The following is a 20056-nucleotide window of genomic DNA, read 5'->3' as shown; positions in this document are numbered from 1 at the left end:
TGTTTCTTCTGCACGACTTTTTACTTATTAGATAGGACTGGAGTGTAACTGAGAGCCGTTGTTTTATCAGATTATCATACACTGTCAGAATAGCATACATGCAGTGAGTATCATAAGTCCAACCGTCAAAGGAGTTGTCAGTTCACCATACGCAACAAGTTATGATGAAAATAAGTCATTAAATTGTTTTCAATGATAACTGTATAGATATATATGCATTGTCGTGGTTTCAAAGTGTATTTAAAACAAGGTCTGGCTGCAGCTGTCATGACATAGTAACATTTTTAACAAATATGTGAAAAACATATCTTTATAAAAGTTAATATTACCACTGCAGCTTTATTCTTAGAAATATGGTGACCTATACCTGCACTTAACATGACATGTTTGCATATTGTGCTAAACTTATAGCTTAAAATTCTGACGTGTTTAAATGGATCATGACATTATTTTTAGGTATTGAATATTGAGCAGTTTAAATTGTTACACGTCATTGTTTACGCAGAGAAAAAAAATAAGAGAAAGCACAAAAACCATATTCATTTTTATAACCAAAATTCACTTTTGAAAATATGGACAAACATTTAAAATTGATCTTTTTCAAATGTTCTTTTATCAAGTTGTAAAATGTTGACTTTCAAAAACTCATTTTCATCTTTTTAAAACCAAAAAAGGGTAAGGAAACCCGCCCTCAAGTGTTCATTTTAGGTATTGCACTTTATTTCATTTCATTTTATTTGGATCAAAACTTTATTGAACAGAAGTAGCTCTCAGTCGAGCAAAACAGAGGTGGCGTCAACAGGCACTTCATACTGTCCTGTTGAAGGAAATTACTGCATACATAGTTCGTTTAAGGTTGCATTTCCGGTAGGATATTTGTAAAGGTATTATTTTGTAACTTTCTTTTTGATCAGTATGTTGCCCATTACTTCACAATAAAACGAGTCATTTGGTTTTACAAACGACCTGCGATGTTCTCCAAGATGCCCCATGTATTTTCATTAAATATATACAGTCGCAATTATAAAAGTGCATGTTATGCTGGAGCACATATCCACATTTAGATCGAATGTTTTTTTTTTTTTTTTTTTCTAGTTTTCGGATTCACCCTTTTGAATGTCATTAAACTTGCTGATAACGTTGTTCGGTCTCCAGAGTTATGACATGAGAAAGGTTTTAGGCTAGCATTTGCATCAAAAGTTATAAAATAAATCTGACATTTGACAATGCAATTCGCATTATTGTCTTAGAAAAGTTGACAGTGTTTTAGTAAGTTATTTTGAGATTTAATACAGGTCACACGAAAAGACTGAAAAAACTGGAGACATATATATACCCTATTCATATCAGTGTAGGCTCACCTTGCATAGTAAATACCTTTTTAGGTGCTTCCTGAAGGTTTTGTCCCTTATGCCATAGATAAGTGAACTAATAGATCTTGGTAGTATTTGGAAAATTATATAACAAACAAACAGAGAATCTGAGTAATACTTAGGAAGCCATTGCAACACAGCCTGTTTCACCAGGTGTTCTGCATATGTTGCCATGCACAAAAGAAGCTGAAGCCCGTGAAGGAGGACTGTGTTCCTCGCCTTTTTAGCATGTCTACTTGCTATTCTTGCCGTAAACATTATGCGGAAATAAATGAAAAAAATAATGCACCAAACGAGAACCAGATATACAATATAAGTAATATTTCTTCTCTCTATGATTCTTGGACTTCGAAAAGCAGTTTCCCTAAGGCAAAACACTCGCGTATTAAAATAGTCCAGTGGCTCCGTGGCCAAGGTAATGAAGAGATCAGGGAGAACAGACACCAAGCTGGTGATCCAGATTAAAGAGATCAGCAGCCTCATTCTCTTGATTGTGCAGATCTGAGCGTGGCGGAGGGGGATGCAGATGGCGATGTAGCACTCCATTGCCATGCAGGCCAGGTTCAGCGGGGTGTTTTCAGTGGTGAAGAGGGCAATCAGTATTAAGATGCAACAGACAAATACATGGATCTTGTAGAGGATATAGCTAATGATGAACAGTGCAACAGTCAGCGTTACTTGGATCATGTCATTGATCACCAAGTGAACAAACAGGATGTATCGGGGATTTGTGTTGAAGATCTAAAGAAAAACAGCAACACAGCACATTATTGTAGAGGTGCTTATGGTAGTCAAGAATTTACATTTCATGTTAAATGATGGACCAAAAAATTATGAGGTTTTATGCAATACTGTTGGGAACTGACAGAAAATGACATACATTTTCTGTTGCATGTGTTGCTTGACAACTATTATTTTTACACTACAAAAATCTGGCCTTCATGGAAAAGAGCCTGTAGAAATCGTTTAGAAACCCTGCAGTGAGAGATGGATTTTCTAATGAATTACTGATGCTAAATGGTAAAAATTTTGCCTAATGCATCATTTTCCTTCCACATCACTTTTCTATGCTACTTTGTGTTGGTCTGTCAAATTAAACCACAACCAGCTATATTGTGGTTTTAGCATGAAAAAACATGTAAAATTGAAATATGTGAATACTTTTGGAAGGTACTGCATTTAATATACTGCTTCAGTTAAAATTTAAAACAAACTTTGAACATTACCATTAGTTTTATATTCAATTTAATTCTGAAATAGGTGTATACTGAAGGCAGTAAATATGATTAAAATAATGACCTGGTTTCCGCAGAACGTATGAATGAGTCCTGCATTGATATAGTTGATGGAAATGCTAAGAACCACAACAATAACATTCTTAATCACAGCCTTGGTGAAGGAATCCCGATAATCTGGAACTCCTGTCACATTAGCAATGGATATATTCATTTTTTCCAGCCTGTGAAGAGAATAGAAGAAAGTGTTTAATTTTTTACAGAGATCCAATATCAAAAGTGTTTTTTTTTTCTGGTTTTCATAATAGTTGATGGTTGAACTCTATACCCTATAAAGGTGCATAACTTTAATCACAAACCCAAACTTTCCTTTTGCTCAGAAGTTAAGTTTTGGTATTTTGTACATCAAGTTGTAAAATTGCTTAAATTTGGAGCCACATTGAAACTTTCTGCCCATCGGTGAATCTTTAGAAAATGTTATGATGTCTCTTTTAGCATTTACTCCTTCTTAAAGGAATGATATAACAACGATCACGGGATCTTCTTACAGTTTTACAATCCAGCACCCCTAGCACCCCTGCTTTCCTTTAACACTAAATTAAAATAATCGTTGCATAAAAAACCTTTTTCAACTGTCCTGTAAGGCAAAATAATAAATTTCAGTTTGAACTTTTAGGCTCTGAATCATTAAAAGCATAATATTACAAAAAACGTAATGAGTTGGGAAAAGAGGAGCCTAACTCCATAAATTAATTCACACCTCTAAGCAAAATCTGGGTAATTGCACTAAATATCTATACAAATAATATACTTTTACACAAAGATGTAAATGCAGGACATTTTCAAGAGGTAAAATAGAAGCACTAACCTTAAACTCAAGATCACCACAATAGGCAAATTTTTTTCTGTTGTTTTGTTTTTTGGCTAGCTTTTTTTATATACCTGTTCCTTATTCAGGAAGGTTAAAATGTGCTAAAGACATCCAATTCAACTCAGTCAGCTTGTCTACAGGATCTTTGACAGATTAAAACAACACTAATACTGACATTCTATATTCTTTATATAGTTTAGTTGGCATCAGTCTAAGGGTTCATTGGTGTGCCTGTGCATACGTACAAACTAGCAGCCCTCGTGATACTGTGTGTGTACGTTTATGCGTGTGTGTGTGCATATTTTACTGGATGAAATCTCCAAACTTACAAAACCATATATTATCTAAATATTTTACTGATCTGTCACTGACACAGATAAAAAAAGTCATGAATACTTGTTCAGTTTCTAGATATGATAGAAAGAAGAAAGAAAGAAGACTTTACTTCAAAGCTTCGTACTTCTGTGCTCAGTTTTGTTCCAATTTGTTCAACATGTCAGTTCTGATGTAACAAAGGTAATTTTTTTTTTTTTTATGTTTTTCTCTTTTATTTTTATGAGATTTTTTCAGTGGCCTGATTTAGAATATAAATTCTGATCATTTTAGGAAATATGCTTACGTAGTTAGATTATTGTACGTAGCTACAAGAATGTTTAATGTTATTTTTCAACAAAATAAAATAAATTGTATTGTAAAAAGAAGTTGTTAGGAGTTTTGAACATTCTAATAGTACTTATTGCATGGGTCATTTTTGCCATTAGTGTTTCTAATGGTTAGTTTTGGATTTTAAATAAGGACACAACCTATAACATTTCAGTAACGATAAGGCTTAAGACTTCAAAGAGAGTTTTAACCCTAACTCTTTAAATGTGCAACAAGTTTTACGAAAAAGAAACATGGTTTAGATTTTTGTTTGCATTTAGTGAATTTATTAATTCTATAGGCCCTGCAAGTTAAACTTTTTCTGTAATGATTCATAAGTTACAACTTTTTTTGAAAACTTGCAATGCGGCTGCACTCACTTCTACTGGCAATACAACTGGGACATCCTGACATTTCCAGTAATCCTCAGAGTTCAAAAGGCAAGTCGTGCTGCAGGGTGAGCAAACAAACATCTCCATAACTCTCTTTAGACTCCAGCTGTAAAGGTCAGGCACAGAGGGGTGGGTTGTTATTTGGGATTCAATGCCTTATCCACAATACAACGACCAAGGGGATCTACTAAATGAGCCTTTTGAGAGAGGTTGTTGTGAATGCTATTAAAGAATCAGCAAAGGAAACATTAAGGTGATTATTTACTTGAAATCCCAATTAGGAACAAAGTTCAACATGTTTGATAGTGATCATTTGCATGAGGTTAATGAGATTTGGAAGACTGTTTTCAAACAAATCCTCTCCATCCAAAGTTTTTAATCAAATCCACCAGGACAGCAGCTTTGTTGCTTACTTTGCTAACTACTTTTCACTTTGTTTAGTTTATTATGAAGTTAAGTTGTCCTGCAACTGGTGGGCTGCCAATTCAAACCCTCTGTCTCAGTCACTTTTCCACTGGGAGCCATTCAGTTGGCTATAGTCAGTGTGTCACTACACTCAGCTCCACAGGGGTTGAGAAGTTCTGCAAGTGTACCAAATTTCAAACTTCTATGATAAAGTTAGACATTGTGACTTTCAAATGTAAGGACTCTTTTAAATTCTTAAATGTATTGCACAACTGTCACTTATGCAAAAATGTTTAGGCTTCAAAAAAAAAAAAAAACAATTTTAGTGAAGGGTAATAAGCATTCAAATTCTTTATATATATATGTAAAATCAGTGACATGCGGTCAGGGGAGGCAGGTGAGTCATCACCTGTCATAAAATAATATATAATAATAAAATTATTTAGAAAGATATTTTCACCCTGTTGCTTGTACTATAAAGTACCTATTTTTCATTTAATTTAACCAAATCTGATGCTTTTTTTTCTTCAAAATCGCTGAATTTTCGCATTTTCCCATTTTCCCATTCAAATGCTTGGAAACGAAGCCGGTGAGGCAGCAGCGAGCTGAGCCTCTCCTGGGATTGCGCAACCTCTCGCTAACTGCACCGGTTGCCATTCTATGAGAGCATTCTCCTCCTGTCTGTACGTCGCCAATAAAATGGTTAAAAACCTTTAATGTATAAACTGATTTTCCATAATTTAGCTTATATATTTAATGTACTGTGTTTTTATTGTCATTGTAGTGTTTTGTGTGCTGAGGAGCGATCAGAAACGGCAGAGAACAGATTCGAGGTGAGGCAGGCATTTCTCCTGCCTCCTGGCAGGGGGCGCTCATGAACCCAGACATTGTGACTCCACAACTGCAGAGTAAGAGACAGTAACAGCAAGCTAGCCATACAGTAGCTGCGCTGATACAGAGAGCGAGAAAGACGTGGATTTGAGTTGTACTGTAACAGTTTCTCCCTTTGCTGTTAAGCACAGCACGAAATTAATAATATCTACATGTCTAAGTTTGATTGAGATAACGGAGTTATTCTGCGGCGCGGCTAAGCATCACATGTCTTTTTGCCCTCCAGCATTGTACGCATGCGCGAAATTTCCTTATGTAAACAACAACATGCAGGGGGTCTAGATTTGTAAATCCGATTATAATTAAGCCGGCGCCTCACCAGCTATGAACCTCACCGCACGTCACATACATATATAGAAACCTGACAGTATCCAGGTTAACGGTACAATTTCTTTTGACGTTCTGATCAGAATTTTTACTTTGATACGTATGGGCGCCACAAGACCCATTTCTCTAATTGGCTGTGATACCATAAGTAACTAGTAGACGATGAAGTGTCTAAAAGTGAAGTTTTTGTTAAATATGCCTCTGACGTGTAGTAGTGGAGAAGGATTTTATTCCAAACAAGCCCATTTTACAAACCATTGTAGCACTTGGCTAAGTGTATTGCTAAAAGTGTCTAAATTGCTGTCCAAAATAGTTCATAATTGTTCAATTGTGAAGTTCCAGCATTTTTGTTGGATGTATCTGTAGTTCTACAGTCACACCAATAGGTGGCAGTAGTATCACACAAAACCGTCGACCAGTTACACCATTTAGTTCCTGTGTGTAGGACAAGGGACACATCTAAAAGTTGAAGGACTGTGGACCACAAACACTGTAGAAACCATTGTTATGAAATATAATATATTCACTTTAAATAACACCTCTTCTGTCTTACTTTATGCACCCAAATTAATTTATTATGCAACTATTTTTCCTCAGGATTAGTGACCAATATTTCTCAAAAATATTTACGTGTGTTAGAAATCACACGGTGGTTGAATAATTGATACTTTGGAATACCCTGACACTCTGCATATGCTAGACAGACTCCACAGATTATTTTTAAAAACCAACTAGAGACAATTTTATTCAGACAGGCTTCTGTTTAATGTTTTTTCTTTTTGTTTCGTCTTTGTAAAGCACTCTGTGATATGTCTGTGAAAGGTTTTATAAAAATAAGATATTGCTTTACGACTTGTTTTATATACATCATAGAATTGTTTGAAATACATTGATTTGACAAAGAAAAGTTTATTAAGAAATTTAAGTTCAATACAGGTTATACAAGACTGAATAACTAAATTAGAAGTATAGGTTTCACTGAGAGTTTTACACTTTGTACACAGTACATATGCTTTTAGGTGCTTCCAAAAAGTTTGATCCCTTATGCCATAAATAACTGAACTAATAAATCTTAGTAGTATTTGGAAAATTAAATAACAAACAAACAATTCATCAGAACAATTTCAACACAACCTGCATTGCCAGGGGTGTCAGGAGGCCAGGAGGCCTGCTTGTGCCTCTCAATTTTAGCATTTAGCTACCTTGACATTAACTGAGGTTTGTAGTGTCCCTTCCTGAGTTTGGTCATTTAGACATTTCTATTAACCCTCAGGATAAAGTTGTTAGATTATTTTCTCCTGTGAAGATTTATTTGTTTTCCATCACTTTTTCAATAAAATGATTGATTTACATAGATAGGGAGAGATTAAGAGATTGTGAGATTAATGGCCAATTCCTTCCCTAACATCATCATTTGTCAGGTTATATTGAATATGTCATTTTCATTCTGGTCACAATTTTTGGAGTACAAAGTACCAGGCCCCTAGATATATGCTATGTTCAAGTACAAGCATTATCAGAATCTGGCCCCCATTGCAGGCATTTTGTTGGCCTTGCTTCCAGTGAAAATTCCCCCCCCCCCCCTCCAAGTTGCCCATTGTCACTGAATATTTTCAGAAACTGAATTTAAAGGTGCAACCAAGGTGATGAGGGGATTCATTTTTGTAAATATAACCATCTTTGAATGTAACAAAACTGTGTTTGAAAAAAGTCCAGAGATAAAGCTTTGAAGTTTACATTTAGTGGATTTAGTTTAGGCCATGTATTTTGTTATGATTCATAAATGCAAACTTCTCTTCCAAACTTACAAAGTTATTGCACTTACTTCTTTTTGCAATACAGTTGGGATATCCTGACATTTCCAGTAATCCTCAGAGTTCAAAAGTCAAGTGATGCTCCAGGACAAGCAAACAACCATGTTGGTAATCCTCTTTGGACTGTAGCTGGAAAGGTCACACACAGAGGGGTGGGTTGTTATTTGGGATTCAATGCATTATCCACCATAGAACCACAAGGGGTTCTATTAAATAAGTCTTCTGAGAGAGGTTGTTGTGAATGCTGTTAAAGAATCAGTAAGAAAACAATAGACTGATTAGTTGAAATGTCTGTTCCAATTACATAAAACAAAGTGCAGATGATTAAGGTTAATGATGTTAGAAAGATTGTTTTCAAACTAATTCACCCCACACAAGGCCTTACATTAAATCCACTAGGAGAGCAGCTTTATTGCTCACTTGGATATCTACTTTTCACTTAGTTTAGTTGACTTTTACGAAGTAATCTTTTTTTCTTACTTGTTTATGAAAATATTTTTGATATTCTACTGGTGCTTTTTTTCCCCTAAATTTCAAATAAACTCACTGAAAGGAAATTTCTCTATTGACCAACAGCCTTACCACCTAATAACTTTGCAAATTAAAGATATACATTAGGTAACAACTAGTAGTTTTTCACTTCTGTTGTGTTCTAAAAAAAAACTTCACACATTTTCTGGAAGTTTCTGGGTGAGTTTTAATGGGCAGCTTTGATGTTTCTTCTTTCAAACTTCCAGTTTGGACAAAACATACAGATTAGGAGGCCCAACACTTTGGTTTTGTTTATGTCGACTGCCTTGTGACCTAAGGAAATGAACTTTTCTTGTCTTCTTTACTATTGATGACAATATTCCCTATTTCTTGTTGTTCTTTTTCCTTAAGCTACCAAGATTTCTGAAAAAAAAACAGTAACAAAAAGAAACTGAAGTTGCTACAAAGAGGATTATTTTGTTGTCTTTGGGAACTTCTGGTTGCACAGCATGACATTATGACTTACTGAGGTCACTTAAAAACATTTCACTAAAATTCAATTTAGCCAACATTTGCATATCTAAAAATAGTAAAAAGTAAGGATAAAGAAAAGAAAAAAGTAAAACACTCATCAGCAAAATGTTTAGTCCTTTATTGCCCTCTTTGGTTTAATACAAAGATTCATTACAAAAATACAAACGTAGTTATTAGAAAATATACAAAATTATACAGATATTCCAACATTAAGGGCTATAAATTTATGATGGTATTATTGGAACAAACCGAAAGAATTAAACACCTACGCTAAGAAATTTCTTTCAATTTAGGATGAAATTTCTAAAATCAAATAATGTAGCTTATCAAATATATATATATATTATATTTCAGAATATTTGATAAAAGCTTAAAATTATAAATATTCTTATAAAATAAAAGCAGTAAGTCCTTCAGCATTGGCAGATTTCTCTATTGAATTAACACCACAGCTTCAGTAAACATTAAGACTCAACATTTCTTAAATTCCCTTTTATATAATTTAAAGCTATTTCTACTTTTTGATGATTTGGTTTGAGAATTTGCTCTGGAGGCAAAAAAATAAAAGATTTTATGTGACATAAGCCAGARAGTTGATAGAAGTGGCATCAAGAACTCATGTCCTGCTTTGTTGTCTTTGTGTTTCTGCTGTTGGTTAAAAAAAATGAAAATAAAAACTGCAACCTGCCATCAATACATATTTTGTCAAACTGTAAAAAGAGTTCAGTATAAATATTGCACTGAATGATTGTGACTATAAAGAAACTTGATAATTTAGTTGTGAGCCGACGTCTCGTACCTAAAATACACTCATTCCATCTAGTTTACAAAAACAGACACCCTGCTTAGACTGGCATGCTTGTTAGAAATAAACCAATAAAAAAATGCTGTTTAATAAACAAAGGTATTGATAATGTTCTCTGTAAAAGAACACTGTAAAACAGGGATAGGTTTTGAGGTTGTTTTTTTTTAAATACAACATTCTTAACAGCTACATTGTACATTGGTGGTTGGGAATTTTGTTCATTTATACCACTTACAGCTACAACAGAAATATTTTTTTTTCCCCAAACCATAAACTGTAACGTATTTCTAACAGAGTTTCCAAGATYTGTGACGGTGTTGTAAAATCTGTTTAATGTGAGAGGTGTCATGCTGTAGATCCCAGTTGGTTAAAGTTTTTCAGGATGAGTCTTTTTCTTCTTTTTCCCTCCAGTTTTCCTGCTGTCCTGTGTGGTCACTCTGTTTGACCACATCACTTCCTGGACAGCAGCTGGTTCTCCAGTTGCTCCAAACGGGCAGCCATAGAAGCTAGTGGATATTGTATTAAGGAGCAACAAATAAAAGAATGCTGCAGCTGCTGCTGTGTTAYAGTGATTTGCAAAAGTGTCCATGCTCCTTACACTTTTTCACAAATGTTGCTTATTTTTCCATTTGACTGAATATTTCAAATCATAAATATACATAAAGAGTAACACTTGCATGCTAAAGATCTGTTGAATTATTTTGAAAGGATATGTTTTTGTGTGAACTGATCCAGGCTGTTCATGGTGGCCTGCTGGAACTCCACCAGGTTCTCACAGGCACATGGATCCTTTACTTCAACCTCCCCCTGACTCTCCGCTGCAGACAAAAAAAAATAATAATGTTTTCACAAAGTCATTACATTCATTATTCATTTGCATTTTTGAGATATTAAGTCTGTCAAATTTCAGACTAAATGTCAACTTATATATGTTTGTGATGGTTTTCTGTTGCCATATATTTTAATGGTTTCCGGAGAAACTGCCATGCTAAAAGTTTACCAGTAGATGGCGACAAACAACAGGGCATCTTTTGTTATGGAGAGAGTCACAGTACATCATCTGATGGGTGAATATTGATTAGTGCATAGTGAAATAAATTAAACAGTTTTTTTAACTCTTCAATTGATAATATAAAAAGCAAGTGGCAGACGTCTGACTTACTTTGCTTCATAATTTGTGTTTTATCTGAACTTCACAAACATGCACAGGTGTTGACATTTATGTCTGTTTTAAATATAGAATCCATCACTTGGTAAAACAAGATATTATGCCAAATATTTCTTATTAAATTGTTTTCTTAAGGGTTTTGTTGTCTAAATCTAATCAATCAAAAATAGTAAAACAATATAAAAAAAATCTGAAAACAAAGCAAGGAAAATGACATACTGTATTCTTATTTCTAATCTGTGATTTCAACTTCCTCCTCGAGGATTTGTTTGTTTAGATCTTTTCCTTGGTCATTTCTTTCTTTCTTTTTTACCTGGGCACACATTAAGTTTGAGGTTGTCTGCGATGGTGTTGATGGCACTGAAATCTGTCGTGTAATAGAAATGTTTTTCCACAGGATCAGATGCAATCTCACGCAGCTCATCTTCCACAGCTTTGCCCACACCAACAGCATACATGGTGATTCCTGCAAGCATACAGATAAACATTAACTCAAAATGTATACTAAATGCTTTAAAATGTACAATGAATTTGAAAAATTGACATGAACTCATAATAGGCAGGAATTACATATTATGGAGTTTTTAAATTGTTATTTTTTTTCATCAGCAACTTTCAAATCATAAACTGGGGGCACAAAAATTAATTTATTGAGAATTTTCCCCAGTCAAAATTATACATATATGTGCAAATATATATGTATAGTAAATACACCCCCACCTATTTTCATTAAACGTCGAATGCCAAACAACATTTATTGTTTATAACCATTAACAAGATTTTGGCAGAATTCAGGCTGGACATTTTAACCCTCTTATTACATAAAATGGTGCATTTTATTTATAATAGTTGGCATGCTGACTGTTAAGCATTTTTAACAGGGATGAGTCTGCAAGCTCAGGAAAGGACCCTGCAGAGGATTAATGTTGGCTTGTCTGTGTGTCGTTCTGCGTGCCTGGAATCAATATCTTGTTGAAAGACCAAACTGTTTCAGAGTTTCAGTCATAGCTGTTGATTTAATACACAGATGTAGAATATCAAGGTAGCACTTCTAATGACGATGATGCTGCCACTGAAGGCTTTCACAGATTCTCCTGCATTTAAAATATCATCTTCACTTTGAAAACACATCTCTTGCTGCTGTGGCTGAATAGCTCCATCTTTGCTCATCTGATTATGAAACCTCTCTCCAGGAGGAATTTGACTTGCCCATGTAAATAGCTGCAGTAAAGCTTGAGGGTGTTCACTTTGGAGAAATTGTTTTTTCTTGGTTGGTACTTTCTCTATCAATGGGTAACTTGCCTCACTGTGGACGCTGCTGTTCCAGCAGGTTTTAGTTCATGGTTTGGTGGTTCCTGTATGGTCCCCGGACATCCTAGCCAATTTATTTAATTTCACAATGGATAGTTTGGGTCATATGGGTAAAAGTTTGACACGGTTTGGTTTTCCAAAAGGATAAGGATTCCAAACAAACAATTTAGAGCCGATAAAACTGGCTAGCATGTATGATTATCCAACCATGAAGACAACATTTTCAAACTTATTGTTTAAAGTACAAAAAATGTGATTAATGACCAGATGAATGTCAACCTTTTATAGATAGAAAAACCTATTTGGTACTGACCGGCTTCTTTAGCCTTTTTGGCGTATTCGCTGATGTCATCTTGGGATCGTCCGTCTGTGAAAACCAGTCCAATGCGGGGGATGTTGCGACTGGCTGGACGGGCGCCTTCTGCTTCTGAGAAGCTGTACTCCAGCATGTGCTTTAGTGCCAGACCTGTCATTGTTCCTTTTTCCATGTAGTCAACCTAGAAGAATAGATGTTGTAAAGCCATTAAACAATTCTGTTGTGATTATTTTGCCTCCGAGTGAAGCAGATTTTAGCCCATAAGTATAATTTCACGTGTTTTTTGCAACCTTCATGACTGCAGCTTTGATGTCTTCAGCAGTGTGGTACATGTTGAGTGGGAACTCGGTCCTGACTCGGCTGGAGTACTGAACCAGACCGACTCTGGTACCATGAGCAGACACGTCCAGAGAGTCGACAACCTGAAGGGTGTCAGGAAATAAGCAAGACACCAGCTGCTTCTTCCAGTTTTTATTTGTTTTGTTTACTCCTAAAATAAAATCCAACTCCACTGTAAGAATATTTTCTTGTCCCTAGGGTGGAAAATACAAATACTAACCTAATATATTTATTACTAAGCTTTCTTTATGTAAAATCAACATTTACATGGTGCATTTGTCACAGTTTTGTGGTCTGTTGATTATCTTGTCAACACTCTGTAATACATCACAAATATATCAGAAAAAATAACTACCTGATTGACAAACTTTTTGACGAGCTCAAAGTTTTGAGGGCGGACGCTCTTAGAGCCGTCGATCAGAAGCACCAGGTCGATGTTTGCAGACTTGCAAGCTGAAATAAATACAAACAACAGATGGGTTGTGTTTGCTCCATGAAGGAGAGGATGTTGATTCTGTTCTATTTGTTTATCTGTTAAAACATAAGATACAGATCCCTCCATAAAAGACAGTGGTAAGGAAATATTAATCCTGAAGACAAAAACACTACTACAATAGACAATATTTAGCACAATATTAAAGTATTACAGCAGTGAAAGCATAAAAACTAACTTAAAAGTGCAGCATTTTTTAAAATAATCATTATTTATAATTATTTGAAACACCTTTCATCATGTTAGAAAACAAATTCCCCTTTAAAAAAAAGATGACATCTCCAACATTTAACTACCGTAGATTTTTTATTAATTTATTGAACACAGACTAGAATCCATTTTGGTCACGTAGTTTGAAAGTGGTCAGGTTTTGACTCTTGTTCTCCTTCCAGGGATAAAAACATTTAAAGATAATCCTCTCAAGCGTGGAGCCATTTTTTATTCAGACAGAGCTGAGCTGTTTTTCACATCAGTGCGGGTTCATCTTCAACATCTCATTTATCTTCATTTCAGTTCCAAGGCGTAGCTTCCCCTCTTCTTTTAGTCGGGTTCCCACCAGAAATCCTAACTCTTTAGTATGTTCTGACAAATAAAATACATCTGCTACAGTTTTTATTAATACTCTGCATTTATTTATGCTTTTCTTCTTCATAAAGTTTGTAACTAATCAGGTCAGTATCTTATAGTGATACTGACCTGATTTCTTAAGCATCTTATARTAAAWCTCTATAGATTCACTTTAAGTTCTCAGTGTGTGCCAAGCTGATTTATAAAACACTTTCCATGTCTATCAATCATGTTTTTCTTTAAGGGTTGGTCTTACTGCCGCATGTCTTGCCATCATCCTGAAGCAGTTGTCCTTCAGGACAGATACAGTGGTAAGATCCAGGGGAGTTTACACACTGGTAGTCACAGCCATGTTTCACCGTGTTGCACATGTCCATGTCTAAAAAAATACAAATTCATTAACAATTACTCAMCAAAAGATACTTAAAGAGACGAAACACATTTGGCATGTCATGCTGTGATATGCTGCTGTGATAAATGAGACATTGACAAAAATCCAAAAGTTATTGCAAGTTAAAAAGATTTATGAGCAATACAAATTTCTAAATTCAAAAATATTTCAATTAATAGTTATTGCAACACCAAATTRATCAAATCAAAGGACATTGTAATTATAGTATTTTTATTTCTCCTAGTAGCCTTTGACTTGACAGCAAACCCGCTGCTTTTGTTGCCCAGTCATTATTAAATTAGACATATTTCATAATAAAACATTGTTTTTCTACCAGTTTGTTGCACACAGAAAGCATGCTTTATATGTATCGTTTCACAAAGTTGTTTATATTACACAAAAGCAAAGCAATGCATGTCCTGCTAGATGATCCTCCTGAGACACATTTCTCCCTCATCTTTTCTGGAAAAGGGCTGCCTCTTTCTCAGTCAGCACTTAATCATCTTATGTTTGGACTTTTATAACCTTACCTTATAAATAKTTTTGATTGAATTAAAACCTGGATGTCTGGAAGGTGGAAGAATAACTACGACGCTTGCTGGCAGATTTTTCAGACAGGTGGGAGTTGTGCATAAATGATGTGTGACAACTCAACCTAATCTGGTGTGTTGGACRATGCCTAAACTGACTAGTATATTGTATTACTATATTTCCTTGAACCAAAGTGCCCTACGTTGATGTAAAGGTTTCAAAGTTAACTGGAAAACTTAATGGTTTTGTACAAATACTGGATGTCCAATTCATCCAGTATTTTGAAGTCACTTCTGGCCATTAAAAGAYAACAATGACACAAAATGTCATTTTAAGATCTGAGGTTAATACTGAGTTTTTACATTCAGTTACGGTATATTGTCTTTTTCTGTCTAGTTTCTCTGTTGATCAACTGTACACACATTAACCAGAGAAGAGGTTTAATCAAGTTTTGAATGTCAATTTTCAGGTAGTTAAAAGGATTTGACTTACAAACTGTAAGCCAGTGCTGCTTAAAACAGCAAAAATATAAAATGATTCTACAAATGAGCTGGGAAACATGAAGGCAGAGAAACAGTAGTGATGAATAAATTACATTTAATCAGCAATTGGTATGCAGAGAAAGCAAATGAAAAACAAACAAGCAGATTCACTGACTTGTGCACGTCCTCTTGTCCCTGTTGAGTTTGAATCCTTTGTTACAGTCACAGGTGAAGACGCCCGGRGCGCTGATGCAGATCTGTTCACAGTCATGTTTCCCCTCAGCACAGAGGTCAATGGCTAAAACAACACAGACATGCACATAGATGTTTTTCCAAGTCAGAGTTAAAGGGCAACGCATTATGAGTTTCTTGGTCAGCAAAACCAAGGACACGGTGACGGCCGTTCTGACTGCAGAACCATCTGTTGAGATTCTCCTCCAATACAAAATATATTTTTAAGAAGTGCCAAGACTGGCAATACAACCTTATGATRTATAATTCATTTTCCTCTTTTGACTTTAAGTTCAGTTTTGTTTAACTTTATTTATTTAACTAGAGCAGTGCCCATACACTGCAAAATTTTATGTAGTCTTAAAGCAGGAACTAAAAACATAGCCTACATTCAGATTTACCCAACAAAGTATCTTGAAACACTCATAACAGTTTCATATTCAAAAGGTGACACRAAACAAATGCAGACTGATTTCATCTATTTAAACCTAATAGGTATAAATATTGCATATTTAAAACCTGAGCAGCTCTTCTCATCCTCATTGAGTCTGTATCCCTTTTTGCAGTCGCAGGTGAAGACGCCCGGGCCCATGTTCACACAGACTTGGTCACAGTCATGTTTTCCCTCAGCACAGAGGTCAATGGCTAAAATTAGACGCAACAATTAGTTTCAAGCTGTTGTTAATTAAAACGTATTCATAAACAAATACATATGACTCTGTTGCCTATTAAAARAGAATAGCCTTGTATAATTAAATATTATGTAGCAAGAAGCATTAAGACCAAMAGTAGTAATAAGATTTAACAGAAAAAGCAAATGAAGAGGATAAAGGGGAGGATAGATATTTTTAGTCTTTTTCTTGTTYAATGAATGGTAAAGTCTCTATKAAACAAGAAGGCAGAATAGACCTGTAGTTAGTGATGTAAAGAGTTTTCTACCAAGATGGTGAAATTAATCTTATGATTACATTTAGAAAAAAGTGGCTTGATTATTAAATGGAAGTGTGAAAAAGTTTAAGTTCAATAAAACCCTCCTTTAGTTTTTGTAGTCTGTTGTCTGGGATGTTGCCAATCATGCTAACCACTAAAATGATTGACAAACTTTCATCAAAGCTTCGTCTACTGATCATATCTATGTTTTTATCACATTGCTCATTTTTCTGTTCTAGTAAAAATGTTAAGAACAATTATATTGTTTAATGACTAGCAACTTTTTGGTTGGTATTTTTTCAAACATTGACAGTTTTAGATAATCTATTTTATGCATTTTTTAAAGGTCAGTTTGAGCAACATCTTGGATAGYATACTTATATCTAAATATTTACTCTTGTACGTGTGTAGGTGATAGGGGGATTGAGGATGTAAGGCCAATTAGATCCAACATGTTTCAAGACTAGTGAGAWAGCTGATTTTGACCAATTTAACAAACATCAAATACTGAACCTTGCAACAGCAGCAGATATTTTATGTTTTACAAAAAAKACTTAACTTCAACTTTGCTGTTAAGAGATATAATACCCATTATCCTTGGATTTGTGTAAATATGAACATATGGCTGTGTGTGTATTTTTGTGGGGGACTGACTAACGTGAGCATGTCTTCTTGTCCCCGTTGAGTCTGTATCCCTCGTTGCAGTCGCAGGTGAAGACGCCGGGGCCCGAGTAGACACAGACTTGTTCACAGCCATGTTTTCCCTCAGCACACAGGTCAATGGCTAAATTACACACATTAATTTAGTCAAATTCCCAGTCTATATTTCCATAAAGTTTTTGACAAAGTCATCAGACATTTCTTACTCAAAACATGACATTTGTATTTGTACAATTTCTTTTTTCTTCTGAAGAAGCATCATGATAACAAGACACAAGACAAGAAAGAAAGAGGATAATTTATTCAGGGTTGCTATRTGAAGGTCAGGATTTGATATAYGTAAAATCCAATAATGAACCAGGAAAGAAAAAAACCATAAAACTAATTAGAGCAATAAAATGTCAAAGAAGAAAAGCAAATAAAAATGCCTGTTGAATGTTTTTTGTTAGTTTTCAAGCAAATGACAGCAGGAAAAGCTAGACTATAAAGTTAGTAAAGTGAAGCATTTTTAATCGAGGACTATTTTGAAGACTGTAGCATCAACTTCAAGCTTACTTTTAAAATGTCTCATACMATTTTTGTCGTTTTTAGCACACTGACTCATGTTATACCAAAGCCAGTGGACCCAAATCCTTATCCTTGGGATCAACTGTCTGATATGTTCTAGATATGGCTGTTTTTTTGTTGTTGTTTTTTAAAGAATAGGTCATAAATGCATTTCTGCAGAGCTTGATGTCATGCTAAGATGGTCATGTAAATATTTGAGAAAGCACTTTATTAAAAACATGCAGGGCAGTRGGTCCCAAGGACCAGGGCTTGGGACTACTGATTTTGTTATTTAGGCAGATAGCTTKGTTAATATAACAAATTACATAGTGAAAAATGTAGAATTTTTAGTACTATAAATCCAACTAATTTCTCACACTATAAACTAACATTACTGAAAAGTACTTAATACTTGAAAAGTTGTGTTTTCAACTTCAAAATAAGTATCACATYATCTGCATAAAGTATTACTTTGTATTTACTTGCACTGTCATTTAGACAGTGTTAATTGTACCTGCACAGAATTTTATAAGGTAAAGTTTAGTGATCTCATTTGATTAGCAGTAAGTAAATAAGTAAGGGTATTGATGTAGCCTTTTATACAATACTAAGTGATTTTTTTTATCACTTAGAGAGTTTTGGAAAAAAAGACAGAGTTTCGCAGAGAAAATTTTCAAATGTTTAAACAAATACATAAATAAATAAATTACATTTTTAGTCCATATGCAGCACAAATGTATGGATTAAAAATAGAGGCATGATGTGTGCTAACTRTCCTAACAAACCTTTTCATTTTTGTACAAAAATCTTGGAAGCAGCAAAAAATATTTAATACTTTCCTAAGAAATAATGGAAAGAGGAAAGAAACTTTGTCATTTTTGTAAGACATATTCAACAGAAGGAATGATGAATAGATCTRTATATGTAGATATGTCTGTACATGTGTGTATTTCTGTGATGGCCTGACTAACGTGAGCAKGTCTTCTYRTCCMCGTTGAGTCTGTATCCCTCGTTGCAGTCGCAGGTGAAGACGCCCGGTCCCATGTAGACACAGACTTGTTCACAGCCATGTTTTCCCTCAGCGCACAGGTCAATGGCTAAATTGTAAACATTTATTGAGTTAAACTTGTTAATCATTAAGCATTATTTAAACATTTTCAAACTACGTGGAAATGTTTTTAACAGTTCCAACAAGTAAAAACAATGTTTCCCATGTGGGCATTTTTAACTTTCAAATAATCCCTGTATTAAAKTAAAAGCTAAATTAGTAGATTTAGTAAACAACCATTTGGAAGACCTCAAAAGCTCTCAGTCCTTGGAAAAGTATTCCTACAAATTCTCCCAATTACAGGGATTRTAATATTCTTGGAAGTATTTAATTAATAAATAATTCTGRATCACTTCTTTGAGAAAATGCAAACATTGTGTTTCTAAATAAATATTAGCTGGAACAATAAATGTTGTCAGATAGTAAATGTCGTGTCTAAAAGCTTTCCTGATCAAAGTTTCAGCCATTTGACTCAAATACGAAGTCTGTGTAGTAGCCTGGTAGTAGACTTTAAATTTTACTTCAGGACAATAAGGGCAAAAGCATCTTCAACCTTGTTATCAGATTTAAACAATGTAGGTAATTGTCAGATTTCTGTAATTCTACTAATGTCTGTATAAGTATGTATGTTTGTGAGAGACACAAAACTGACTAACGTGAGCAGSTCTTCTCGTCCACGTTGAGTCTGTATCCCTCGTTGCAGTCGCAGGAGAAGACGCCCGGTCCCATGTAGACACAGGCTTGTTGACAGTCATGTTTTCCCTCAGCGCACAGGTCAATGGCTAAATTGTACACAATAATTGAGTTATCTTGTTGGTTTTAAAACACAACCGAAGTGAAATAAATATAAGTGTCTTGCACTTAGTCAGCAAGAAACAGCACAAATTTTGCCTACAAAATGAGGAGGTTGACTTTTTTTACAGAGAGTTTTTCCAATTTAATTGATCGTTTTCATAAATAATAACAGTATGAAATGAATTAGCTGGGTTGATTGAATTGCATAGGTTAAAATCTGTGGCTCGACTAACGTGAGCAGGTCTTCTTGTCCCCGTTGAGCCTGTATCCCTTATTGCAGTCGCAGGTGAAGATGCCGGGGCCCGAGTAGACACAGACTTGTTCACAGTCATGTTTTTCTTCAGCGCACAGGTCAATGGCTAAATAACAAACATTTGGTCAATTAAAATTGTTTTTTTGCAGCTTTCTTATCAGCCTTCACAAATAATTTTTATGAAATTATTTATGAATTACTTGCTGAATCTAATAAGTAATATGTGGTATATACA

The 20056-nt window shown here is 34.8% G+C and overlaps 2 protein-coding genes across 3 annotated transcripts in view; both read right to left on the bottom strand.

The window, feature by feature from the left end:
• Positions 1-1199: 1199 nt before the first annotated feature.
• On the bottom strand, positions 1200-2822 carry LOC103464849 (adenosine receptor A2b-like). The gene is made up of 2 exons (XM_008409217.2): positions 2673-2822; positions 1200-2114 (listed from the first exon to the last, which is right to left on the bottom strand). The coding sequence occupies exons 1-2, from the start codon at positions 2820-2822 to the stop codon at positions 1347-1349; spliced, it is 918 nt and encodes a 305-aa protein (XP_008407439.1). The 3' UTR covers positions 1200-1346.
• A 6230-nt stretch (positions 2823-9052) lies between these two features.
• The window catches only part of matn4 (matrilin 4), a 22077-nt gene continuing 11073 nt past the window's right edge, over positions 9053-20056 (bottom strand). The window contains exons 11-23 of one of the 2 annotated variants that reach the window (XM_017304579.1): positions 19802-19930; positions 19430-19555; positions 18697-18822; positions 17178-17303; positions 16109-16234; positions 15534-15656; positions 14211-14333; positions 13250-13347; positions 12846-12977; positions 12553-12736; positions 11242-11394; positions 10474-10578; positions 9053-10269 (exon numbers count right to left, since the gene is read on the bottom strand). In XM_017304579.1, the coding sequence (XP_017160068.1) occupies positions 10211-10269; positions 10474-10578; positions 11242-11394; positions 12553-12736; positions 12846-12977; positions 13250-13347; positions 14211-14333; positions 15534-15656; positions 16109-16234; positions 17178-17303; positions 18697-18822; positions 19430-19555; positions 19802-19930 (1610 nt within the window). In that variant the 3' untranslated portion in view covers positions 9053-10210. The remainder of the gene's footprint in view (positions 10270-10473; positions 10579-11241; positions 11395-12552; positions 12737-12845; positions 12978-13249; positions 13348-14210; positions 14334-15533; positions 15657-16108; positions 16235-17177; positions 17304-18696; positions 18823-19429; positions 19556-19801; positions 19931-20056) is intronic. The other variant, XM_008409173.1, reaches the window with a different exon arrangement.

Source organism: Poecilia reticulata, linkage group LG5 (assembly GCF_000633615.1).
Source record: "Poecilia reticulata strain Guanapo linkage group LG5, Guppy_female_1.0+MT, whole genome shotgun sequence".
NCBI classification, from domain to species: Eukaryota; Metazoa; Chordata; class Actinopteri; order Cyprinodontiformes; family Poeciliidae; genus Poecilia; species Poecilia reticulata.
Note: the sequence above shows the minus strand (reverse complement) of the source record. Positions and strands in the feature narration are given on the sequence as shown.

Coding starts and splice junctions, on each gene's coding strand:
- LOC103464849 (XM_008409217.2), bottom strand. CDS start 2,822: ATGAATATATCCATTGCTAATGTGACAGGAGTTCCAGATTATCGGGAT. Junction 2,115..2,672: donor ATACGTTCTGCGGAAACCAG/GTCATTATTTTA, acceptor GTTTTTCTTTAG/ATCTTCAACACAAATCCCCG.